Source organism: Ceratosolen solmsi, unplaced genomic scaffold (assembly GCF_000503995.2).
Source record: "Ceratosolen solmsi marchali unplaced genomic scaffold, CerSol_1.0 scaffold10, whole genome shotgun sequence".
Classification (NCBI taxonomy): domain Eukaryota; kingdom Metazoa; phylum Arthropoda; class Insecta; order Hymenoptera; family Agaonidae; genus Ceratosolen; species Ceratosolen solmsi.
In genome coordinates, this window is record NW_011948412.1 from 14,947,269 (window position 1) to 14,968,836 (window position 21,568).

Here is a 21,568-nt window from a genome sequence, read left to right on the forward strand (position 1 = left end):
TTACTTTTTTCAATGGTTCTTTGTTTTTATTAATTTTGTTAGCTTAGAAGTTTAGTAGTTATGAATAAAAGTTTATGTTGGACTTTCCTTCTTAGAATGTATTTCTTCTTAATAGAAAATATTTGTTATTTATATTTAAAAAAGAAGTAATTGGATATATTTAATTTTAATACATAATATAGAACTTCGTACTAATATATAAATGAGCAGGGTAAAGATTTAAAACACATCTGCATTTATTGTCAATTAGCATGGACTGATATCATGTATAAATTGACTATTATTTTAATTATAGAAGTGTACATATGTATTTTGAATATAATTTATTTACCATTTTTTCTGTTTTTTTTTGTCAATTTTTAATCTAAACTTTTTACAATTTAACATAGACAATATAGTATAAATAATATATATTTTCGCATATATCTTCTATACAATCCTTTTTCTTGGACAAAAAAGTATTATAATCTAGATAGTAGCAGTATACTGCTAATTCATAATTTAAATAATTAAAAAAGTAATTTAGATTTATGAAAAAACGGATCAGAGTAAACATTCTTTCAACCTCATTAGTTTTTGTTTAAAATTATTAATAAATTCAATAATGTAATATAAATATATTATAACTTGCAACACATAGTAATTATTATCCAATAATAATAGACATACATAATTAAAATTATATGATACAATTCTCATCAGCTTTTTTATTAAAAGCATGGAATGTAAATTACATTGTTTTTATTATTGTATAATTTTCTGCAAATTTTTATAGGTTTAAACGGTAAACTTTTCTCTAATTAAGAAAAACTTTAAGTTATTAATTTTAGTACACTTTGAAATTCTAAATTATTAAATAAGCATTGTTTCTTATCAATATTAAATACAGATTTAGATTTCACTAAAAGAATGAAATCAAGATTGAATTCTATGATAAAAGTTTAATATAATAGTGCCGTAGTTATGATTTAACTAGTGATGTTTAACTAGTTGACTCTTGTGCGTATCTTAGACCAATATTGAATATGTTTTCATGTATTATTAATAAGAAATCTATTTTTTTAGGTATAATTTCTTTAGTCAACTTGAAAACTGGATTGAATATAAAATGATTTATTTTTTTGAGTATTTTCTTTTATACATCTATGCACTTTTTTTCTACAGTTTTAAATAAATAAATATATATATATACAAGTATATGTTTAATTATTGTTCTTTATTCTTAATTTATTAGTTGCATAAGACTAAAATTAAAAATATTAAAACGTTTGTTTTATTAAATTATTAAGTAATGTATTTGTTAACTTACGCTGTTGACCTCTCCAACTTGGACCTACACATTAATTTCTATTAAAAATTATATTTAAAACGAAAAACCATGCTTTATTTTAAAAATAAATTTTTTTTTTCATAATTAAAAACTAAATAATAGAAAAAATATTAATTTTTCTAATTAACAAATTATTTTTTTTGATTAGATACATAAATCTACTTTTACGTCTAGAAGTAATCCACCAAATATTTATTTCATAGGCAAAAAACTACTTTTGTATTTAAGAACATAATAGGAATTACAAACTTACTGAATAGCAAAACAATGTTATTCATTTTTTTTATACTTATCTGTCATATATTATCATAAAAATTTCTTATTAATTTAATATTTTCTAGACTTAATTTTATCAGACTACTAATTTATATTTTTATTCAAGTTTAATGAATACATTTGATTATTATAACGTTACTAGCATGTAATTATCAATTAACATTTTATAGAATACATAAAAAAAATTGGACTATATGAATAATTTTAATAGTGTTACTAAAATATATATTTTACAGAAATATAATAATTGCATTAGTCGATTTTTTTAAAAAAGATGTAAGTTTTCTATAAAATTATAAATTTAATCTAATATTATATTTCTCAGGTAATTAATAAATTTTAAAAAAGTGTTAACTTTATCGCTTAATGCTAAGTATTTAATGATTTTATGTTAAACATTAAAATTTTTTATTCTCTTATAATTTTTTTTTAAAAAATTAAGTTTTGTAATAAAAAGGTATTCAATAATCTTCCCTATTATAAAAGTTTCGAAAAATAAAAATGTAATGGACTAAAATAATTGTAATAATACCAATAAGTGTGAATTAAATAAATATTTCGTTTAATTACTATCAATAAAAAATATTAAGCTAACAGCAGTATTACATATTCACATTCATTATATATACATAGTTCTTAAATTAAGATTTATAAATCGTTTTTGTACTCTTGTAAATCATTCTTATACTATAAGTAAAAATTAAAATAACAATAAGCTTACTCAAATTTATTGTGTTAAACAACGTAATGTACATCATTATTAATACACAATGTTAGTTACATTCGGCGATCCAACAACATCAATAAGTTCAGTTTTAATATCTTGATCAGATTTTGGCTGTAAACTTGGTGGTATAATTAATGTCTGTAAAAAATTATAATGAACATTTTTAATATTTTATATTATAATAAGTATATTATACAAATTAATGATAAATAATAAAAATCTGTAATGTCTTATTGATGTAATGTCCGCGTTGAGACACATATAAGAACCACAATATCCGAGTTAAGATCTCTTAAAATGAATAAACGTAGTTATGAAACGAAGAAAGTGAATATAGCATTGATTGAAGAAAGTCTCAATTATTTAGCATAAAATGGATGTTTCTTAATACGAAGAAATTAGCGAGACGAAGGTAGTCGGAATGAGAAAAGCATGCCGGCGATAATGAGAGGAGACAATTACGAGTATACTATTTATTTACTATACATTTAAGTGAGGATACATATCCTTTAACTAGTTTGCATTATTCCAGAAAAACTTGCAAGTATTCAATCCATACAGTCAAAGTGGTCCAATTTGGGTTTAATATAAGTAAATAAACTAATTCAGCACTATGGCAGATGCGATCTAATTACAGTAAAGTGTATATTAATGTGATATATTTTTTCTAACAAGAGAAAATTATGAATACACTATCAAAAGCAAACAGCAAATGTAAAATAATAGTATCAGAGGAAAATTATGGAAGTATTTCAATATGCATATAATATACTAAAAAATCAAAACAATAATTAATAGTAATGAAAAATCGTTAAATATTAAGATAATTGATTCAATGCTCTGATTCTTGTTATTTTGATAACTCTTTTATAACCTATGATTTTTTTGGATTTTATACGTTTTACTGAACTATATTTTTGGATATATTGTTAAGATAGTTGAAAAGGAACTTCATATTAATATTTTTTATAATTTTACAGAGCAAATTAATTGTTTTAACCATATATAAACTCAACTTCAATATTCAATTACTATAATATAAAACTAATTGCAACTTTCTCTCTATTGCGCTAAGAATAAAGTTATTGTCATTTTAAATTTTAATATAAATTAATCAATTATCGAAATATAATAGCATTAAATATTTTTTTAAGTTTTTTTTATGTTTAATGTGCTGCTAATAAAAACACTGGCTTCTGTGGGTTGAGCACAAGAGACATTCGGGTAAAATATCTAATTTATTGATGTAATTATTTATGTGCCATAATTGATAAATAAATTCCTGATACACTAATTATATTTAAGAAATGTCACATTTTTGGATTTTTTAAAACCATTTATAATAAAATATATAGATATTTACCAAAATAATAAAATCAATAAATTAAACATAAAACAGTATAATTTTATAATTATTATACCTTTCCAGGAGACAATGCTTCATATTGATGCCTAAGTGATTGTAATTCATAATCGCAAGTTATCAAAGCTCCTTTTAGTTCATAATGAAGTACAATATCGCTTCTTAGTTCATTAAATTGTTGACATATTATTTCATTTGGCGGTGGATTCAAATCTAAAATAAAAAAGTAAATCCTTGTATTATTTAAAACCAACAAAACAAAACAAAAAAAAACATTTAAATAAATTTTACCAAGTTTCATATCAGACAAAGTTTGTTCAATGCCTTTCAATTTTTTTTGACCTAAACTACTTGGTAATTTTATTCGCTGTGAACGTAGTGATACACCACTATTTTTAAAGTCTGGAAATTTAATACCTGTTGGTTCTACAACTTGTAGTTTTATAGCCTAAAAAATTAAAGAAATGTAATACGTACATTAAACAAACAAATAATTGAAATTAAAAAAATTAAATAAAAATATTTGTAGTACTCCTATTAATTAATTTTATAATATATCTGTACAAAAATTAAATTTTTGTAGATGTAAAGATAAATTTGTATTTAGCAAATGAGCATTTTACACCAATTTGTACAAACAAATTAATTTGTTCATACCGATGTTGCTTATTCTCAATATTTCATAATGATATATTTATATATTATTATGCATATGTTAATGCAATCCCAAATACAAATAATTAATCAAAAGTTAAGCATGTCAAAATACCTTTAGCTATTTGGAGAAGAGCGAGTTTCGACACACATATACAATACAAAATTACTAGTATTCATAAAATAATAAAACATGTTTAAATAGATTTATGTATATTACCAAGTTATGAGTATACTAATTTCAAAATATATTACGTAGAATTTTATTTTTTATTTAAATGTATTCTGTAGTTATATATAAAAAAAATAGTCACAAGTTTCAATGATTAAAATGAGTAAAAGTTTATTAAATCAATAATAATAAAATAAGAAAGAAGCTTTTAGAAGATACAAATTAAGACTGAATATAATGATGATATATATTGCCGTTTTATTATCCTTATAAAAATATTGTTTATCAAGCCATATTTAGAAGAAATATTAATCTATGTTTGGGAGAAAATCAAGAGAATTATAGAGATAATGAAAATAAATTAGGGGATAAATATTGATGTTGAACCATGACAGAAATAATTATTTTATTTTATTCTTCTTCAGTTTTTATTTCTAATTTTTATAATTTCTATTTACAATATGTTAAAATCAAGAGCTTGCTAGCTCACCTTTTTAAAAAAAGAAGATAAAATGGAAATTTTCTGTATAATATGGTACAGACTATAATTATTACCTATAAAAACTATTTTTCATAATCACTTCAATTTGTTTACTAATTTTTTTATTCAAATGACCAATAAATAATCATAATACAACAAGCACTAATAATCATTACTGTAATACAATTTCCAAATTTGTGAATTTGTTCACAATATTTATTAAAACAGTTTTAAAAAAAGTATATTTGAAAATCATACTTTTTTACATACAGTATTTATTCGATATACATAAGAAATATATTAATATAAATATATTTATCTTATATTATGAAAGTAATAACTAAAAAATTATAATATAATAATATACAACTTACATTAGATGAATCTGCTTTATTTAGTTTATTTCTATTTGAGTTATTGTTTTTCTTTGATGATTTTCTATCAATTTTTCGAGGATCTACTTGATTATCTGCAGCTGTGATTAATTTTTGTAGATCTTGCGTTTTACGATCTCTCTCTTTCTTACGTTGTTCTATCTTTCTTAACTCACATAACAATACTTGTTCTTCTTCAATCTGTTCTGGTGTGCGTTCAAATAATTTTTTAAGTTGTTCTTTTCTTCGTCGCTCATGTTCAAAATCAAATATATAAGTTTTTTCATGTTGTGATTTAGCTTTACTTAAAGTAGTACATACTTGATAGTATCTATTATAAAAAAATTATAATATAGCATCTAAATTTATTAAATTATTTTCTTGCATTTATATTTTATAGTTAATAAGTGATTATATCATATAAATTCGATTATAATACATACAAATTAATTCAAACAATGAATGCTTAAAAATGAGTTTGATGCAGTTTTCTCTATATTTTCAATTTTAATTCATGTAATTTGCATTACTTCTTAACATTTATAAGTGAAATTCACAATGGTTATAGAAATAGAATATTCAAAAAATTAAATTCAAATATTTTTCAAATAATGAATTAAATAAAATAATATATTGATATACTCGATATTGTTTGTTAAAAAATTTCGAAACATATCTTAATATATGAAAATTAGAACCCATTATTATTACTTGGTTCTAGTAACTAAGTCAACAATATTTCATGATAAAAATTGTTTAAAGGTCTTTCAGTTTAAGGTATAGTTTATTATTTAATTATAATATAATCAATAAGAGTTTATTGTTATGCAATGAGGCAATATTAGTAGCATGTATACAAAATTCATTTCGTTCTAGTATGTGATATTTCACGTTGATATAATTCACACTGTCGAGTTCGTCAATACCATCTTAGTCAGTTGACTTCCTAATATTATATTATAAAAATATATTATATTTTATTATTATTACTATTTCTTTACATAGTCTATATTGAACATTATCAATTTAATTAGCCAATAGCAATTGTTAGTAATTGACAGAATATAAAATGAATAAGTTTTTAAATATATGCACTTTTTTATAATAAGCATTAACATCAATCCTGCACCACATAGCAAGATTTTGGTCAAAATTATTAACAGCTGATGAATTTTAGATCTTCTAATAATACTAAATATCAATTTTATTAAACAGAATAATGAGTTATAAATGGATCAATATTGAAATTATAGAAACGACGTTTTGTGATGTGAAATTTATTGTTGTGTAAACTCGTAATAACAAAATACCCACAGTAATATGACTTCCACAATTTAATTTAAAGTATTAACCTCAACATTGAATAACAATTCTTCTCTAACCTATTACAATACCAAAGACATTGTTTTTCTTAACACAGTTTATTTGAATTTTTTATTTCGTTTTATTACTATATACATATTTTGAAATTAATCCTATATTGTTTGTGTAACTTTTAATTTATGTATGTATACACATAATTTTTATATCTATTTGAATAATGTGATCTATTTTCATTTTCAAGTTTCACTATTTACTGAATTTAAATTTTTGTACAAATTGTATAAAAAAAAAACTTTTTTATATCTATATCTATTTTGTATTATATATCTATTATTATAATCTTCTTTTTTAAATATGTCACAAAAGTTTATTCACAATATTTCTTTTTTATGTTTATTAGTAGTATACATATGCTATCATCTCTAGGTTTTTGCTTTTAGTGAGCAAGCAATTCGTTTATCCTACTGATTTAGTTTAAAATACTTGTATTTGAAATAAAATTCAGTTACATATGTGTACCCTCCCTCTAGATTAAATATATTTACATAAAAAGTTCAAAGATATGATAATTAATACAATAGACTGTTAATTATTAATTATTTCCAAAAAAAATAAATATTTTTTTAAGGCTAATATGAAAAATATTTAATTAAAATCCATTGTGTACAGTTGAAGAAAACGTTTTTTTTTTAAATTTTGGATAAATAAATTTCAAAGTGAAGGGTTTATATTTATTGAAAATAAATAATGTAATTGACAATAAGTTTAATTTAAAAATAACTTAAAAAAATATATAATTAAATTTATTTCACTAATTATTGTATTAACCAATCAATGAATCAAATATTAAAATACAATTATGAGAAATTAAATAAATGATAATGAAATTGTTATAATTGAATGTTATTAAAAATATTAGAAGCAAATATTTAAAAATTAATTTTTAAACATAGGATTAAAAATTGTGTACTTAAGAGTATAAGGCACACAATAATGAAATTTGTGCAAAGTTATAACTACATGATAAAAAAAATTAAAATACAAATCATGAAAGGCTTCTTTCATATGATTGAATAAATAAATGCTGAGTATTAATATTAATATAAATTAAACTGTACCTATTTTTTAAATCTTCAACTGTTCTTGTTGGATATTTTTTATGATCCCACCTGTCATGTACAATAATAAATCTCAAATCAAATCGTTTACAAAGATCAAATAAATGATCCGTTTCAGCTCTTGTCCATCCACTAGTCACTAAATGTTGAACATATTCAGTATTTGTATATGCTGGAATCGGAATTTTTTTATTGAATTTGGCAAATGGATATTCTTTTCCAGCATCAACTACACGTCTCCAATGATGAAAAATTGCATCGTCCGTACGAGCAGGATTAGTAAATGGAGTCCATTTCCAGGACCTTACTTTTTTCATACCTAAATTTGCTTTCATTTGCTTATAACCTTTACCAGTATCTGTCGGAAATAATGGTGGAACATCGTTATTATCTTTACACAGTAATGCAAAAACTTCTCTATGCATTCCTTCAGGTCTCTTCGGTACTTTATAATCATATTTTTTTTTAATTCTTTTATCACCAGCAAAAATAGACTCCTTTGTAAGTTCATTTGTACTTGGAGATTCTATATCTAAAATATCTCGTACATCCGTCATTTTATAAATAAAATTTGATTTCTCTTTTAATATAAAAATTGTTCTTATTTTAGTTTAATAATCATTTTCACAATAACGTCGATGTGAGTTCTTCCAAAACGCATTTATCATATTATGATGTTCTTATAAACGTTGTAAAAAATCTTATAAAAAACTTACAATCATTTTTTATAAAATTTATTGCTTATACAAATTATAAATTTTATAAAAGGACGTGAAACAAATACAATTGCCCGTTTACTATCAAGCAAAACATAAACATCAATAATGCATGAAGAACAAAATAATATATAAGAAAATACTGAAAGTAAAGAGCGTATCATTCCGTGACATGCGCAATAGTTTTAAGCTTATTAGATTTTGTTAAAAATTTGAAAATACTGTTTTAACGTTCTAACATATCGAATTTATAGCGAGATAATATTAAAACTTCTTTATTTATAAATTTATCAAAATATGAAATATTAAAAATAAAATATATAAAAAATGTTGAATATCTATATTTAAATGATATAACTCGTACTTTTATAAGTAATACTAAAAATTACAGTTTCTAAGTTTTATCTTACTTTCGAAAGCACAAGCGAAAATTATATTATTTTAATTTAAATTTAATTTGTGTTTAATTGTTTTAATACAATCGTATCTATTTATGCTAATATTAATATAAATTTGTTTAGATAATTCTATTTTTAAATAATAGTATAATAATGTGTGCTATTACAATTAAAATTTCAATAAAAATCAAAATTAAATTAAACTTAAAATTTATTATTATTTATTCTAATATTTCATATTTGTTGAATAAAACGTAAAATTGAATATTCGAGAATCGAATATTGAGATATTCAATACATAATATTAAAATAAAGACAAAAATTATATCTAAATAATAATTTGAAAATTATAACGCATTTAAAATTTACCTACGAAAATTTATATTTTAATAACTTCATGAAATTTCACATTTGTTATGAATATATTTTTTGCGTAGAAAAATTATTTTAGTTTAAAATTTTTAATTTATAGAAATTAATGTATTATCTGTACATAAAAAATTTCCCTATTAAGTGAAATAAAGTAAATTAAATAAAGAAATGTATAAATTTTTATTTATGAATATTGAATATAAAATTAATATATTTTAATGAAAATGATTTTACAAATTACAAGTATTATAGGGAATTACATTATAAATTTTATAAAAGACAGACCTATAATTAGTTTATAATAATAAATGTATTGTAAATTATCTCATTGCTTAATTAATATAAGTATTATACTTTTAAAATAAAGTATGTAATGTGGAATATAATTGTAAGAAATATAGATAATTAAATAGGTGGTAGGGAAAAATTGATTTATTTCTGTCTTTGAGAAAATTGTCATCATAAAATTGAGTTCATATTATGAACTTTATAATTGCTAGTGGAATTCACGATCACATTCGAATTAACAGATAGAAAAAGATAAAAAACAATGCACTACTCGCTATACACAGTCAAGATAAGAAGTATTTATAAGTATATACAACAGTTTCTAATGAAATTGCGTGTTTCTGTACGCTTGTAAGTGTCCCGTAATTATGGTAGAAAATTTTACATATTGCAATTAGAGCGCACAATAGTGCACAGGGAAAAAACCAGTAATATAGGTACGATAGCGGTTGAGATATAGAAAATATAAGAGTATTTAGCAGATATTAACTATGTAATGAAATGAAGAAAAGAGGAAGAACTTGCAGGCAATACTAATGTACATATTAAGAAAGAGAAAAAAAAAGGGTAAATAAAAAAATGTATTCAATCGTATTGCTATGTTTGAGTATATTCTAATTCCCTTGGATGCATTCATAATATAATAATAATTATAATAACTTTATTCATTGAACCGATAGTTCTATTACATTCTATGTAAATATATAAAATTAGACATATTTAAATAGCTTTTTTTAATTTCATATTTTTAAATTTAATTTTTCATAAGCTCCATAATATCTTTTCTTTAAGTTATAATTAGTTGTATCTTCATTTAGTATTTTATAATTTCGGGGTTACTGTACAAAATGTTTCTATTTTTGCAATAAAAGTACAAGTTAAATTTTTAATTCAATTTTAATGACAGATTTATTATATCATATTTCAAGTAACTAACTATTATTTTCATTTTATTGGATCTTGTTTTGTAGTACGCATGAATATCAAATATTCATGATTGCATATTACTAAATCAATAGTAAAAGTACAAAATGATATTACTGATATCAAATTAATAAACAATTTAATCATCCATGATATTCGTATGGTTTTAAATAATGATAAAAATAATTAAATTATAAATTCAAAGCTATTCATTTTTTCTTAACAAATCATCATCAAACAATAGCGAAATAATTAGCATCCTAAAATTAACTTTTTTGCGGACATACTACTTATCGCAAAGTTTCAGATATCAAGTATAAAAACATATATTTTAACGAATTAACATTAAATCCAAATCACATCATTACGAATTTTCATTTTTTATCAAGTTTTGGGAATATAAATGTTAATAAAGAATTTTAGGTTTTAAGGATTTCTTCAAAATAAATGTACCGTTTAAGTAATAAATCTTCAAAAAAATGGCAGTTATAGAAAATTACATACTTGCAAAAGTAAAACTTCATATATTTAGTACATTAATTTAATTAAAACATTAAAAAAAATCATTTTTATTAATATTTAATAAAAAGTTGCTGAAATTATATTATTACTAATGATATTATTATTATATATACTAAAATTTATTTTATATATTTTTATTTCTACAGTCAATAAATTCTGACGTACGTATATTAACAGAAAATATACTTCAAAATTTTTACAGTCATAATTTTCCTCTAAGTATGACTCTATATCATTGAGTTTCACTTTTATTAAACTAAGATATTAAGTGGTTGTGTAAACGAAATAAAATGTAAATATTTACTTATCGATTTTTGAAATTAAACAATGCATTGTTTTTTTATGATAAAAATGCATTATAAAAATGGAGTAGAATTATAATTTAATAGTACTTAACAGGCTATGAAAATGTTTATTAACTTATTATTAAATATTAATAAAAAAAAATGAAGAAATAAATCTTTTTTTATTTATATTATTAAATTAATCATATTTCTATATTGATGTTAAAATTAAGGTAAATAAATTTAACAACTTTACATTATAAAATTATGTATAGTATATTATAGAATTAAGTACTATGTATTATATTATTATTAAATACTGTAAATTATTGGATATTTTAATTTATATTGTATAATTGAGAAATTATACCATTATAATGGAGAAAATGTTGGTTTTATGAATTTTTAAGAATAATACTAAAGAAACAATAAATAATTTTGGAAATATATAACATTTATATATATTCTTTGTGAACAGTTTAAAAGGATTATTAATATAATAGTAAAAATATATTTAGATATTTTTTAATTATTTATATTTATTATTTTTATTTAACTTAATATTTATTATTTAAGTATTTGGTAATCATATATATATTTAATATATAACATTTAGTCAAAATTTACAATAGATAAAACTTGATATTATATAAATAATACAATATGCATGAAAATTAAAAAAACAATAGAAATATTTATGTGATATTTTTAATATAAATTATTATTGGAAAATGTCAATATTAATTTTTAATGTAGTAAATAAAAAAATTTTTTCATTTTCTTAATAAGTACAAATAAGAAATAAATTTTGGTTATACATGTGTAAAATTAATTTCGTTTAAAAAATTTATGAAGTTCAGGTCATATTTACTTACCATGTTTAAATTGTGTAACAAGTTTATTATATTAATATTTGAAAATAGTCGTAGAAGATAACATTTTTCTTTTATAAGTAATATAAATATATTATATATGTATTATATTATATATATATTAATTAAATAATGTACAGTTTAGAATATGGTTTTCTGATTAATAAACTTTTAATTTTCAGTAATACGTTTTTTAAATTATATAGTATAGTAATGGAAAATTATATAAATTTTTCAGGAATAAATAAATAATATTATAAAAAATAAATATTAATTTATTTTAATATAAATATTTAATCATATCATATATATATATATATATATATATATAATAAGTTATAGGAAAATTTAAATAAAAACATTGTTGTAAAATATTGTTTAAAAAATATATATCTTGTAATATTTTTTATAGTTTCAATTTAAAAATGTAAAAAACATCATACACATTTATTAAACTATATTATTAAAGTGTACAATATTTAAATCTAATTTATATTATTTATTTTGTTATTTAATGTATACAATCTTAAATAGATTTAATATATAGCACAAATAAATGTATTTCATATTAATATAAGATTATGATTTAAAAGTAATTAAAATAATTAGAAAAAAAAGAACATTTTAAGTATTAAAAGAATTAATAATTCTCACTTTCCATTAATAAAAATCTAACTTTCCAATTACAAAACAAATTAAAAATAACTTTGTAGTGATAGAAGCTAATCCAAATATTATTTGTGAGAAATAAATACTACTACTGATTTAATTTAGAGAAAGTTTTAAGTGCAGAATCTCTATTCTAACTATTTTACATCCTCATTTCAATGTTAATCTGCAACGTATCATTTGTTTAAAACTATTGTTTATCTATATTATTTATGTTTATTCTGAGTCATTAGCAATACCTACATTTTGAATAATAAAGTTCAATAATAAAGCATAATTACATATTATTTAGAATACATTTAATATTATATTATTTTTAAAATATTTATATTTTTAATACTAATAAATTCTATGAAGAACTTTAATAAATCAAATTTATTTTTCAGAAATATTGTAATTATGTCTGATACATTTCAAAAAGGTGTAATATTTACAACATTTTTTTTGTCTTTATTTTGTGGAAGTTTGGTTTGTACATCTTTAGTAACAAATCATTGGATTGAATCAAAACCATGTCGACGACTGAATCCTTTAGAAAGTTCAGGTCGTATTTATTTTGGACTCTTACATGGAAGAAAAGAACTGAATGTTGCATTTGGCTTAAGGACTCATAATATTACAGGTATAATTAAACAACGTAATATTTATTATTTTTATGCAATTAATGAAACATTATTGCAATCTTTATTTAAACATTTTCGACTATAACATAGAATTAAATTTTTAAAATGTTTTACTAAATAATATTAACTAGTAATGAATTGAAGTAATTCTAAATGAAAAATGAGAAAAATATTAAATTATATTTTTTTCATATATCCATTATGCATTTAGAAATATTTATAAGTAGTATTATAAATAAATACAAAATATTTCAACGATTTATCAAGTATATTTTTATTCTTGAATAATAATAAGTTGTGTGTATTTATATATTTAGAAATTTATTATGCATGTGTATTTTGAAATACCATACATCCAATATGAAACATGTATGAATGGTTGCTTGCATAAATTTCTTTGTAAAGAAGCTTAGAATAACAATACAAAAATGAAGGAAATATTAAAAATATTAGATGTTATTTTTTACTGTACTAAGGTATATCAATTATCCATTTCACAATACTATTGAAGTGTTTATCAAATAACTTAATGCAGTTAAGAAAACATGAAATGAAGAGACTATTTACTGTTTTTAACTGAAGATGTAGGCAGATGCTTTTTTGTTTTTAATGTACTTAAATCATTTTCTTTAAAAAGCCTTGTTCATAGATAAATATGCACATTTGCATATGTGTGTTATAAATATATAAATCTAAATACAACTATTTTTGTATAATAGTAAGAATTAATTTATAATATTCTTTTATAGTATTGTGAAAATGACTATTAATAATTTTTTATTTTTGGCATATAATAATTCGTAGAAAAAATACAGACAATGTACAGGCAGTATGAACAGTAACGAGCAAAAAGAACAATTTATTTCGGATAAAATTAATAACCAATAATAATATGTCCCAATAATTTGAATATAATATAATATTTTGTGGTATATTGACACATAACTTCATATTATATTTTAAAATCAAATCTAGCCGTAAGATGTAAAGGGAATCGAAATAAATAACCCATCTGAATAAAAATTAAAATATTCAATGTTTAGCTATATTATAATATGTATTATAATATAATATACTATAATATAATATAACGTATATTAGAGTAGTATGCATCTAGCAGAGTATATATATATATATATATATATATATATATATATATATACTCTGTGCAATGAGTTATTATAAATAGAATAAAAACTGTAATAAACATTCCATTTTACTAATGATTATCAACACATATCAGTAAAGATGAATAATACATTATCTAGTTGCTTAAACATTTTGATTGTTACATCGAATATTACTTATCATTGATGGACAATATTCATGTACTAATCGAAAATGAAATATTAGCTAGATCGGTGTTAAATACACATATTTAGTATATTATTAAAGTATAGAATTGTTTTTTTGTTTTGAATAATTTTTTAAATAATTTGTAATAAGATTATATTGTAAACGTACTATTAATAGTAAATGAAAATCTATAAATAATTTAAGGATTTATATCATAAATGAATATTTTATTTCGTTTTTCTTGTAAATGGTGCGTGCTCTACATTCCGAAGATATTCAAACAGATAATCAAATATTGCTGATCATTTTGAAACTTAAATTACTTAATAATTCTTTTCTTTTCAAATTCATTTTATATTATTTTAAAACTCCTAAATATTTACAAATTCAAAAAATTAACTTTTATAATCGAAGAGTGGTATTAAATATTATTTAATATAAGGTTATTTAAAAAGTATTTCATAGTAGACATAGTATCTCAAGAAGTCATAGCATTATATAATTTAAAAATATGATAATTATGAATTAATTATTTTTTAATTTAGCATTGAAATGAATGACGGATAATTTTAAAAGTTGTTTAGTGAAAAATTTAACTAATTGTAAAACATTGTGTATATATATATATTAATTATTTATATAATAGAAATAAAGAATGTATTAATTTTCTACTTGGATAACTAATTTACGAATATTGTATATGTTAATTTATACATCGTTATTTATTAATCACGATTCATTTTAGATCTAACTAGATTTAAAAAATATGTAACATACGTTTGGTCTATATTATATATTAAATAGTGTATATTCCATTACGTGATTAATAAATGTTTGTACTTATTTGGTACTTGTTTTAAGAAAAATCATTTATATTACTACAGAATATAATACTGTAGTTTTCAATGTTCAAAAATTATATTAATGAAGTACCCTGTCAATTGAGTTTATAGTTCATAGTTAATTCTGTAATTAAATATTTACTTGATTTTTTTAGTTTATTTGCTGTTCTCTAGCACTTTCAGCTTTTATTTTTAGAAATTTAGAAATTTTTTTAATCTAATTAAAAAATATAATTTGCAATAACATTATTTGTGAAGAACTACATACTAATATACAAATATATTAAAAATTATATATACATATATCTCTTAAAAATAAACTTACATATTAATACTTTTAATTAAAGTATATTATGTGTTGGTATTTCTTTAATAAATTATTTTTCTATTTTTAATAGTTTCGGACATGATTGATAAAAATCCCAATTTAATGTCCTGGAGTCTTTGGTGTTCTACTTTAATTTCAACATCGATGGCTTTATTAAGTACAGGAATTGCTGCACTTTTAGCAGTTGTCAACTCCGTAACTACACCACGAATTAAAATATTTTCGGTGCCTGGCATTTATTTTACTAACATAATTGCACGTAAGTATTTTTTAATTTTTTGTCATTAATATTTTGACAAATTAAAAATTTTTATAAATAATTATAAAAACTATTATTATTATTTTTATATAATAATACAATAATATATAATAATACAATAATTATAAAAACTATTATTATTATTTTTATATGAATCATTTTTATTGATATATGATACTTCAACTAAAAAATTATAATGGATTTTGTAATATTATTAGACAAAATCAATCGCAATTTCAAAATAAAAAGTATCTAAGAATTTATTTACTATATTTACGTTTTCTCGCTAAAATATTTTAACAGTTAGAATATATATAAAATAATATTTTTATTTATTTATCGATTTCAGTAATATAAATTATGTAATTTATAAGTGTTTTAATGTATATGTATTTTTTTGTTAGTTAATTAATTATCACACGGATTATAATATCATATGAAAATTATATTTCAATTTCTTATGATAAATATTTGATATTTATAGTAATAAATTAGCATATTAAATTAATTAGTATATTAAAAGTAACTTCGTCTCAGGAAGTTTTATAATATTTTATTTTTATATTGTATACATTTTTTTTATGACATATTATTATTACATATTATTATTACATATTATTATTACGTACACTGAAGTTAGTAGAACATTCAAGTAGAATATTTATAAAAATATTTTAGTAGAATATTTGTTTTTCTAAAATCGAAATATGTGCATTCATTTTTGTAATTCTTCAAAATAAATTTTGTTTTATAACAATATGTAAATATTTCAAACAATCTAATACAATTTACATAAAAAATATACGAAATTATACTAATTTATTCCTTTTTTTTTAATAAAAAGTTTTACTCTCTGACTGTTCTTATTTTTTGCCTTTATATCTAGAAATTTGATACACGCTCCTTTTTTTTGTGCAAATTTTACTCATATATTATTTAGCCTTTAAAACTGTATCTATTAATATATATACTTTTATCGGAACTTTCTTTATTTGCAATATTGTTTTACACAGAATTTTACCACCTGTGCATCATATTACAACACGACGTACAACTTAGGTACTCAGTTTGTTGTTACTTATGGTAATAGGTGCATAAGTTTTGTAGTACATGTTTTTTCGATACTCGTGATAGGAAATAGTTTGTTAGTACAGACTTTAATAGTATTATTTTATAGTAATTTATAGTTATTTAGTTATTTCATTAATGATCCCTCCATCGATAAGATTTTTCTGTAATATGTATGACGGTTAAACGAGTGATGATGAAATATGTATGACAATTGAAGATATAATTTGACGTCAGAAATAAATCAACGTATTGTTCATAAATTGTTTATTTTATTGCTACTTTACACGGACAGACTCGCAGGTACCAATTAAATTTTAAGTTCATATCCAATTTACATAATGTTTAATAATTAATGTGAAAACAGTTTCTAATAATAGTCTTTCGATATTGTGATGACAGAGTGCTCTATAGATGGACTCTCAAATGTAATTAATAGTATCTATTTTTTAAAGAGTAATTTGAATTATTATTTTAACTTTATTAATAATACTTTCAATAATATCAACAATAGGATTTTATACATATTGCTGTTTGATTCTTATTTTTTTGTAATTAAATTAATAATATATTAAACATTGTTATGTTGTTATAATTTGAAAATAGAAGACAAAAGTATAATTTTCGTATGGATAAAATGGAGATAATAGAACGAAAATATAGAAAGTTTTCAATTATCATTCTATATACTGGCAGTATCAATAATAATTTTATTATTTTTTATCGATTTGAAAATATTCGAAATTAATTGTTAAAGAACGATATTAATAATACAGGTCAAACTTAACTTAAATTAGAAATATTTATATACAAATTAAAAAAGTATCTTTCTTTAAATATTGCATCTATCTCTACTTATCGTTATTCATTTTTAAAATTTCAAAACAATTAAAAGTTCATCGTTATACTATAATTTTTCAGCTTTTTGTCTTAAAACCGTCAGTGTATTTATATAATTAAACTATCTATTTATTTAATTATATAATTAAGTTGAATTTAATTTTTGTTTTTTATTTTTATTAGTTTTTTCAAGCTTCATTAAAAATCATACACACGCGCACGCACACAAATATAAACACATATAACAAAAAATTTGTTTATTAAAGTCAATGATAGAAAAGATTTATTTCGTTTTCATTAATGTTTAGAATCTTATTTCATAATTTAATAATTATTTGTTAATTATTAGTTATATAAATTTTTTTAATAATACGGTATAATGTATCGAAAAATAATATCAAGTAATGTTTTCAATATTTATGCAAAAATTGGAAAGATAATTTAATTCTTGTATAATTTTAAAGTGTTTTATAGCTTTTTCTAACCTTATTTAATTATAACTTAAAAAGTAGATTTTATTATTTTTTTAAATAGCAATTACATAGTCTAATAAAATTAATATTATATTTAACAACTTGATTTTTCAGTTCTGTATTTGTAATATCGAATATTATTCTTTATGTAGTTCTAGAATGTATAAATTATTATTGGTCTATGCATTATTTGCATTAAAATTACTATCTAAAGAAGTCAGCAGATTTTGATACAACATATAATACTATTTTAAAGAAACTTTATAAAACTGAGGCCTAAACTATTAGTGATTCTTTAATAAGTGGATTTAATTAAGAAATGTATTTGTACTATTACGAACCCGAGCATTTTTTAATTTGTTCGAAGATATGTTAAACAAAATTAAGTAAATTGTTTATTTTTAAATTACTTCTAAACCTTTTGAATGTCAAACTAAGCTTTTACTTTTATAATCAAAATTAAAGGTTACTTATATAGTATAATTATGATTAAAGTATATCATTTTAGTTTTTATGTGTTCAATTAGTGGTTGTACGTGGTTTATACAATTTTATACTAAATTGTATACGAATGTACTACCAAAAGAAGATTTAGATAATTCTTGGACCAGTAAAGGAGCGACTGTGTTGGGTTTTTCTTTTTGGTGAGTCTTTATTTGTTTAATTTATATTTAGTTAAATTATTTATGCTATTTACACAACAAATTACTAAAAATCCGATTTATAAATAAAATAATACAAAATTGATTTGTTTTAACTAATAGTTGAATCAATATTATAAATTAATACTTAGCATACTTGTATAATTATTAATTGAAACTTTTATTAATTTAAAATATTTTAAAAACTACAATCTGATATTATTGTTAAATATATTTAAAGGTCAATAATACAACAAATAGAAATAGTTTTTTATATAATTTACTAAAAATTAAACAATTTTTTCTTTGTTGATTTATATTTTTTGTTATTCATAAATAACTAAAATTCCGTTTTGCTTTACGTAAATCTGCTAATTATTTAATTGAAAATAGTAACAATAAAATATAATAAATTTAATACAAAATCATCATTAGTCTTTATAATGATAGTTATATTTTATTATTAATTTAATGCAATATTTAGTTATAAAAATAACTATAAATTATCTAAATATGGTGAAATAACATATTGTTTAGGATAATATTTAACATAAAATGTAAGTGGAACTATTTTTTTGTATTCTTTCAGGCTGGTTATTGTTGCTGGAGTATTACATATCATTAACATTTTTTTAATTAAATGGAGTTCAGTACGTAACAAAAAAGAACATCGAAAATCTTTTAACAATTTAGAAGAAAAATCGGTTGGTGCCATAATGTTATATTAGATAATACGTGCAGTTTAATCTACACTATTTTTATGAGTATTTCTAAAAAAATTTAAACAGATACATTAATGTTATTATTATTATTATCGCTTTGTATACGAAAATATGAGGTAGATATGACACTCATTATTTTCAATATTATATAAATATTCAAAAATTCATATATAAATTTACTTATTAATTGCATTCATTTTATAATTATAATTTGAATATTTTGCAACTAGTATATATATCTATATATATTCTACATTATTTTAATATAAAATTTTGAGTCGTTTTTATGTAATTTTATTATATAATAATTTCTCATAAGATTATAATTAATATCACATACTGCATAACATTTATTTTAATTTATATTAATTTCATAAGTTGAATATAATTAAAAATGTTTTTTATATGTAACTAATTATTGTTTACTAATTATAATAAGCATGTGATATTGATATATAATTATTAAAGTAATATTTATAATAATATACAATTATTATTATAATTTTTTAATTCGATTATAAAAAATATATTGACTTAGAATATGGAATTAAGTTAAAATAAGTTATAAATTCGTAATTTTTAATGTAAGTTATTATATATGAATTTCTTAGGCAGATCAATGCTTTGATTTAAATTTGTATGAGATATTTACTACAAATATATTACTAAAAATGAACTATTAATAATATGACCTAATGATATTTGCAATTATTTCTAATTCATTCGGAATAAAATTGTTCTATTATAGAAACTACATTTTTTTTTAGTTATATATTTCTAGTAAATAAGTGGTATATAATTAATTTCTCAATAATCTTTCAATTATATAGTTAGATCTATTGATGAATTAAATAGAATCATTATTATAATTATTTTTAGTTCTAATTTAAGTCAACTTTATAAATTATTTAATATAAACATAAAATTCACAAATATGCATGGCATCTATAATAACTCATTATGTTTATATTATTCGACGAACAAGAAATAATGCGTAAATTCAATCATATTCTCTTTGAGCCTGTACATTTTATTCGTATATTATTATTTAATGTATTTATTTATATTAAATTTATAGTTTCGCGTATAAATTATAAAGTTTATATATTAACATTAATAATATATATAGATTTAAAAAATCCAATTCATCATAATTTATTTATATGATATAAGTAAGATACTTATCGAAGTGAATCCACAATACGTCAAAATAAAAGTTTCATTTTTTAAATATTTTTAATTACTGTGTATTTATATTTTTATATATTTATATGGTGCATATCCTACCTTGATAATCCATTACCTATGCGGTATGCAAAGCAGAAACGACTTACGGTGTTATATATCTATTTTGAATAGTTCTTTTTTTAAAAATTGTGAAATAGCTGTTTCAATATATGAAAACAATATAGTAACAAAGCTTTCATTATGCAAGAGCAATCCATTCCATATGTATTTATATTTTTATTAATTTTCGAAATTGATAAAAAAAAACTTAGAAGTTTTTGTATTTCTATAAAAAAAATTAATTATTTTGAATAATTTGTAATGAATATGTAATAATGCTGAGAGATAGACATTTTTTAAATGATTAAATGACGTAGTTGAGAATT

At 20.2% G+C, this 21,568-nt stretch overlaps 2 protein-coding genes across 3 annotated transcripts; one reads left to right on the forward strand and one right to left on the reverse strand.

Annotated features, from left to right (window-relative positions):
• Nucleotides 1-2,306: 2,306 nt before the first annotated feature.
• On the reverse strand, nt 2,307-8,501 carry DMAP1 (DNA methyltransferase 1 associated protein 1). Of its 2 annotated transcripts, XR_912804.1 has the most exons (6): nt 7,819-8,501; nt 5,378-5,708; nt 3,988-4,144; nt 3,755-3,909; nt 2,820-2,960; nt 2,390-2,471 (listed from the first exon to the last, which is right to left on the reverse strand). XR_912804.1 is itself a non-coding variant. In XM_011497453.1 (5 exons), exons 1-5 carry the CDS (start codon nt 8,373-8,375, stop codon nt 2,367-2,369), a joined length of 1,305 nt encoding a protein of 434 aa, XP_011495755.1. In that variant the 5' UTR covers nt 8,376-8,499; the 3' UTR covers nt 2,307-2,366. The 2 variants fall into 2 exon arrangements, 1 of the variants encoding a protein (XP_011495755.1); XM_011497453.1 differs by lacking the exon at nt 2,820-2,960 and having other exon boundaries at nt 2,307-2,471; nt 7,819-8,499.
• A 3,022-nt stretch (nt 8,502-11,523) lies between these two features.
• On the forward strand, nt 11,524-20,081 carry LOC105360540 (uncharacterized). The gene is made up of 5 exons (XM_011497471.1): nt 11,524-11,555; nt 13,250-13,485; nt 16,023-16,211; nt 19,101-19,236; nt 19,823-20,081. Exons 1-5 carry the CDS (start codon nt 11,542-11,544, stop codon nt 19,959-19,961), a joined length of 714 nt encoding a protein of 237 aa, XP_011495773.1. The 5' UTR covers nt 11,524-11,541; the 3' UTR covers nt 19,962-20,081.
• The last annotated feature ends 1,487 nt before the right edge of the window (nt 20,082-21,568 follow it).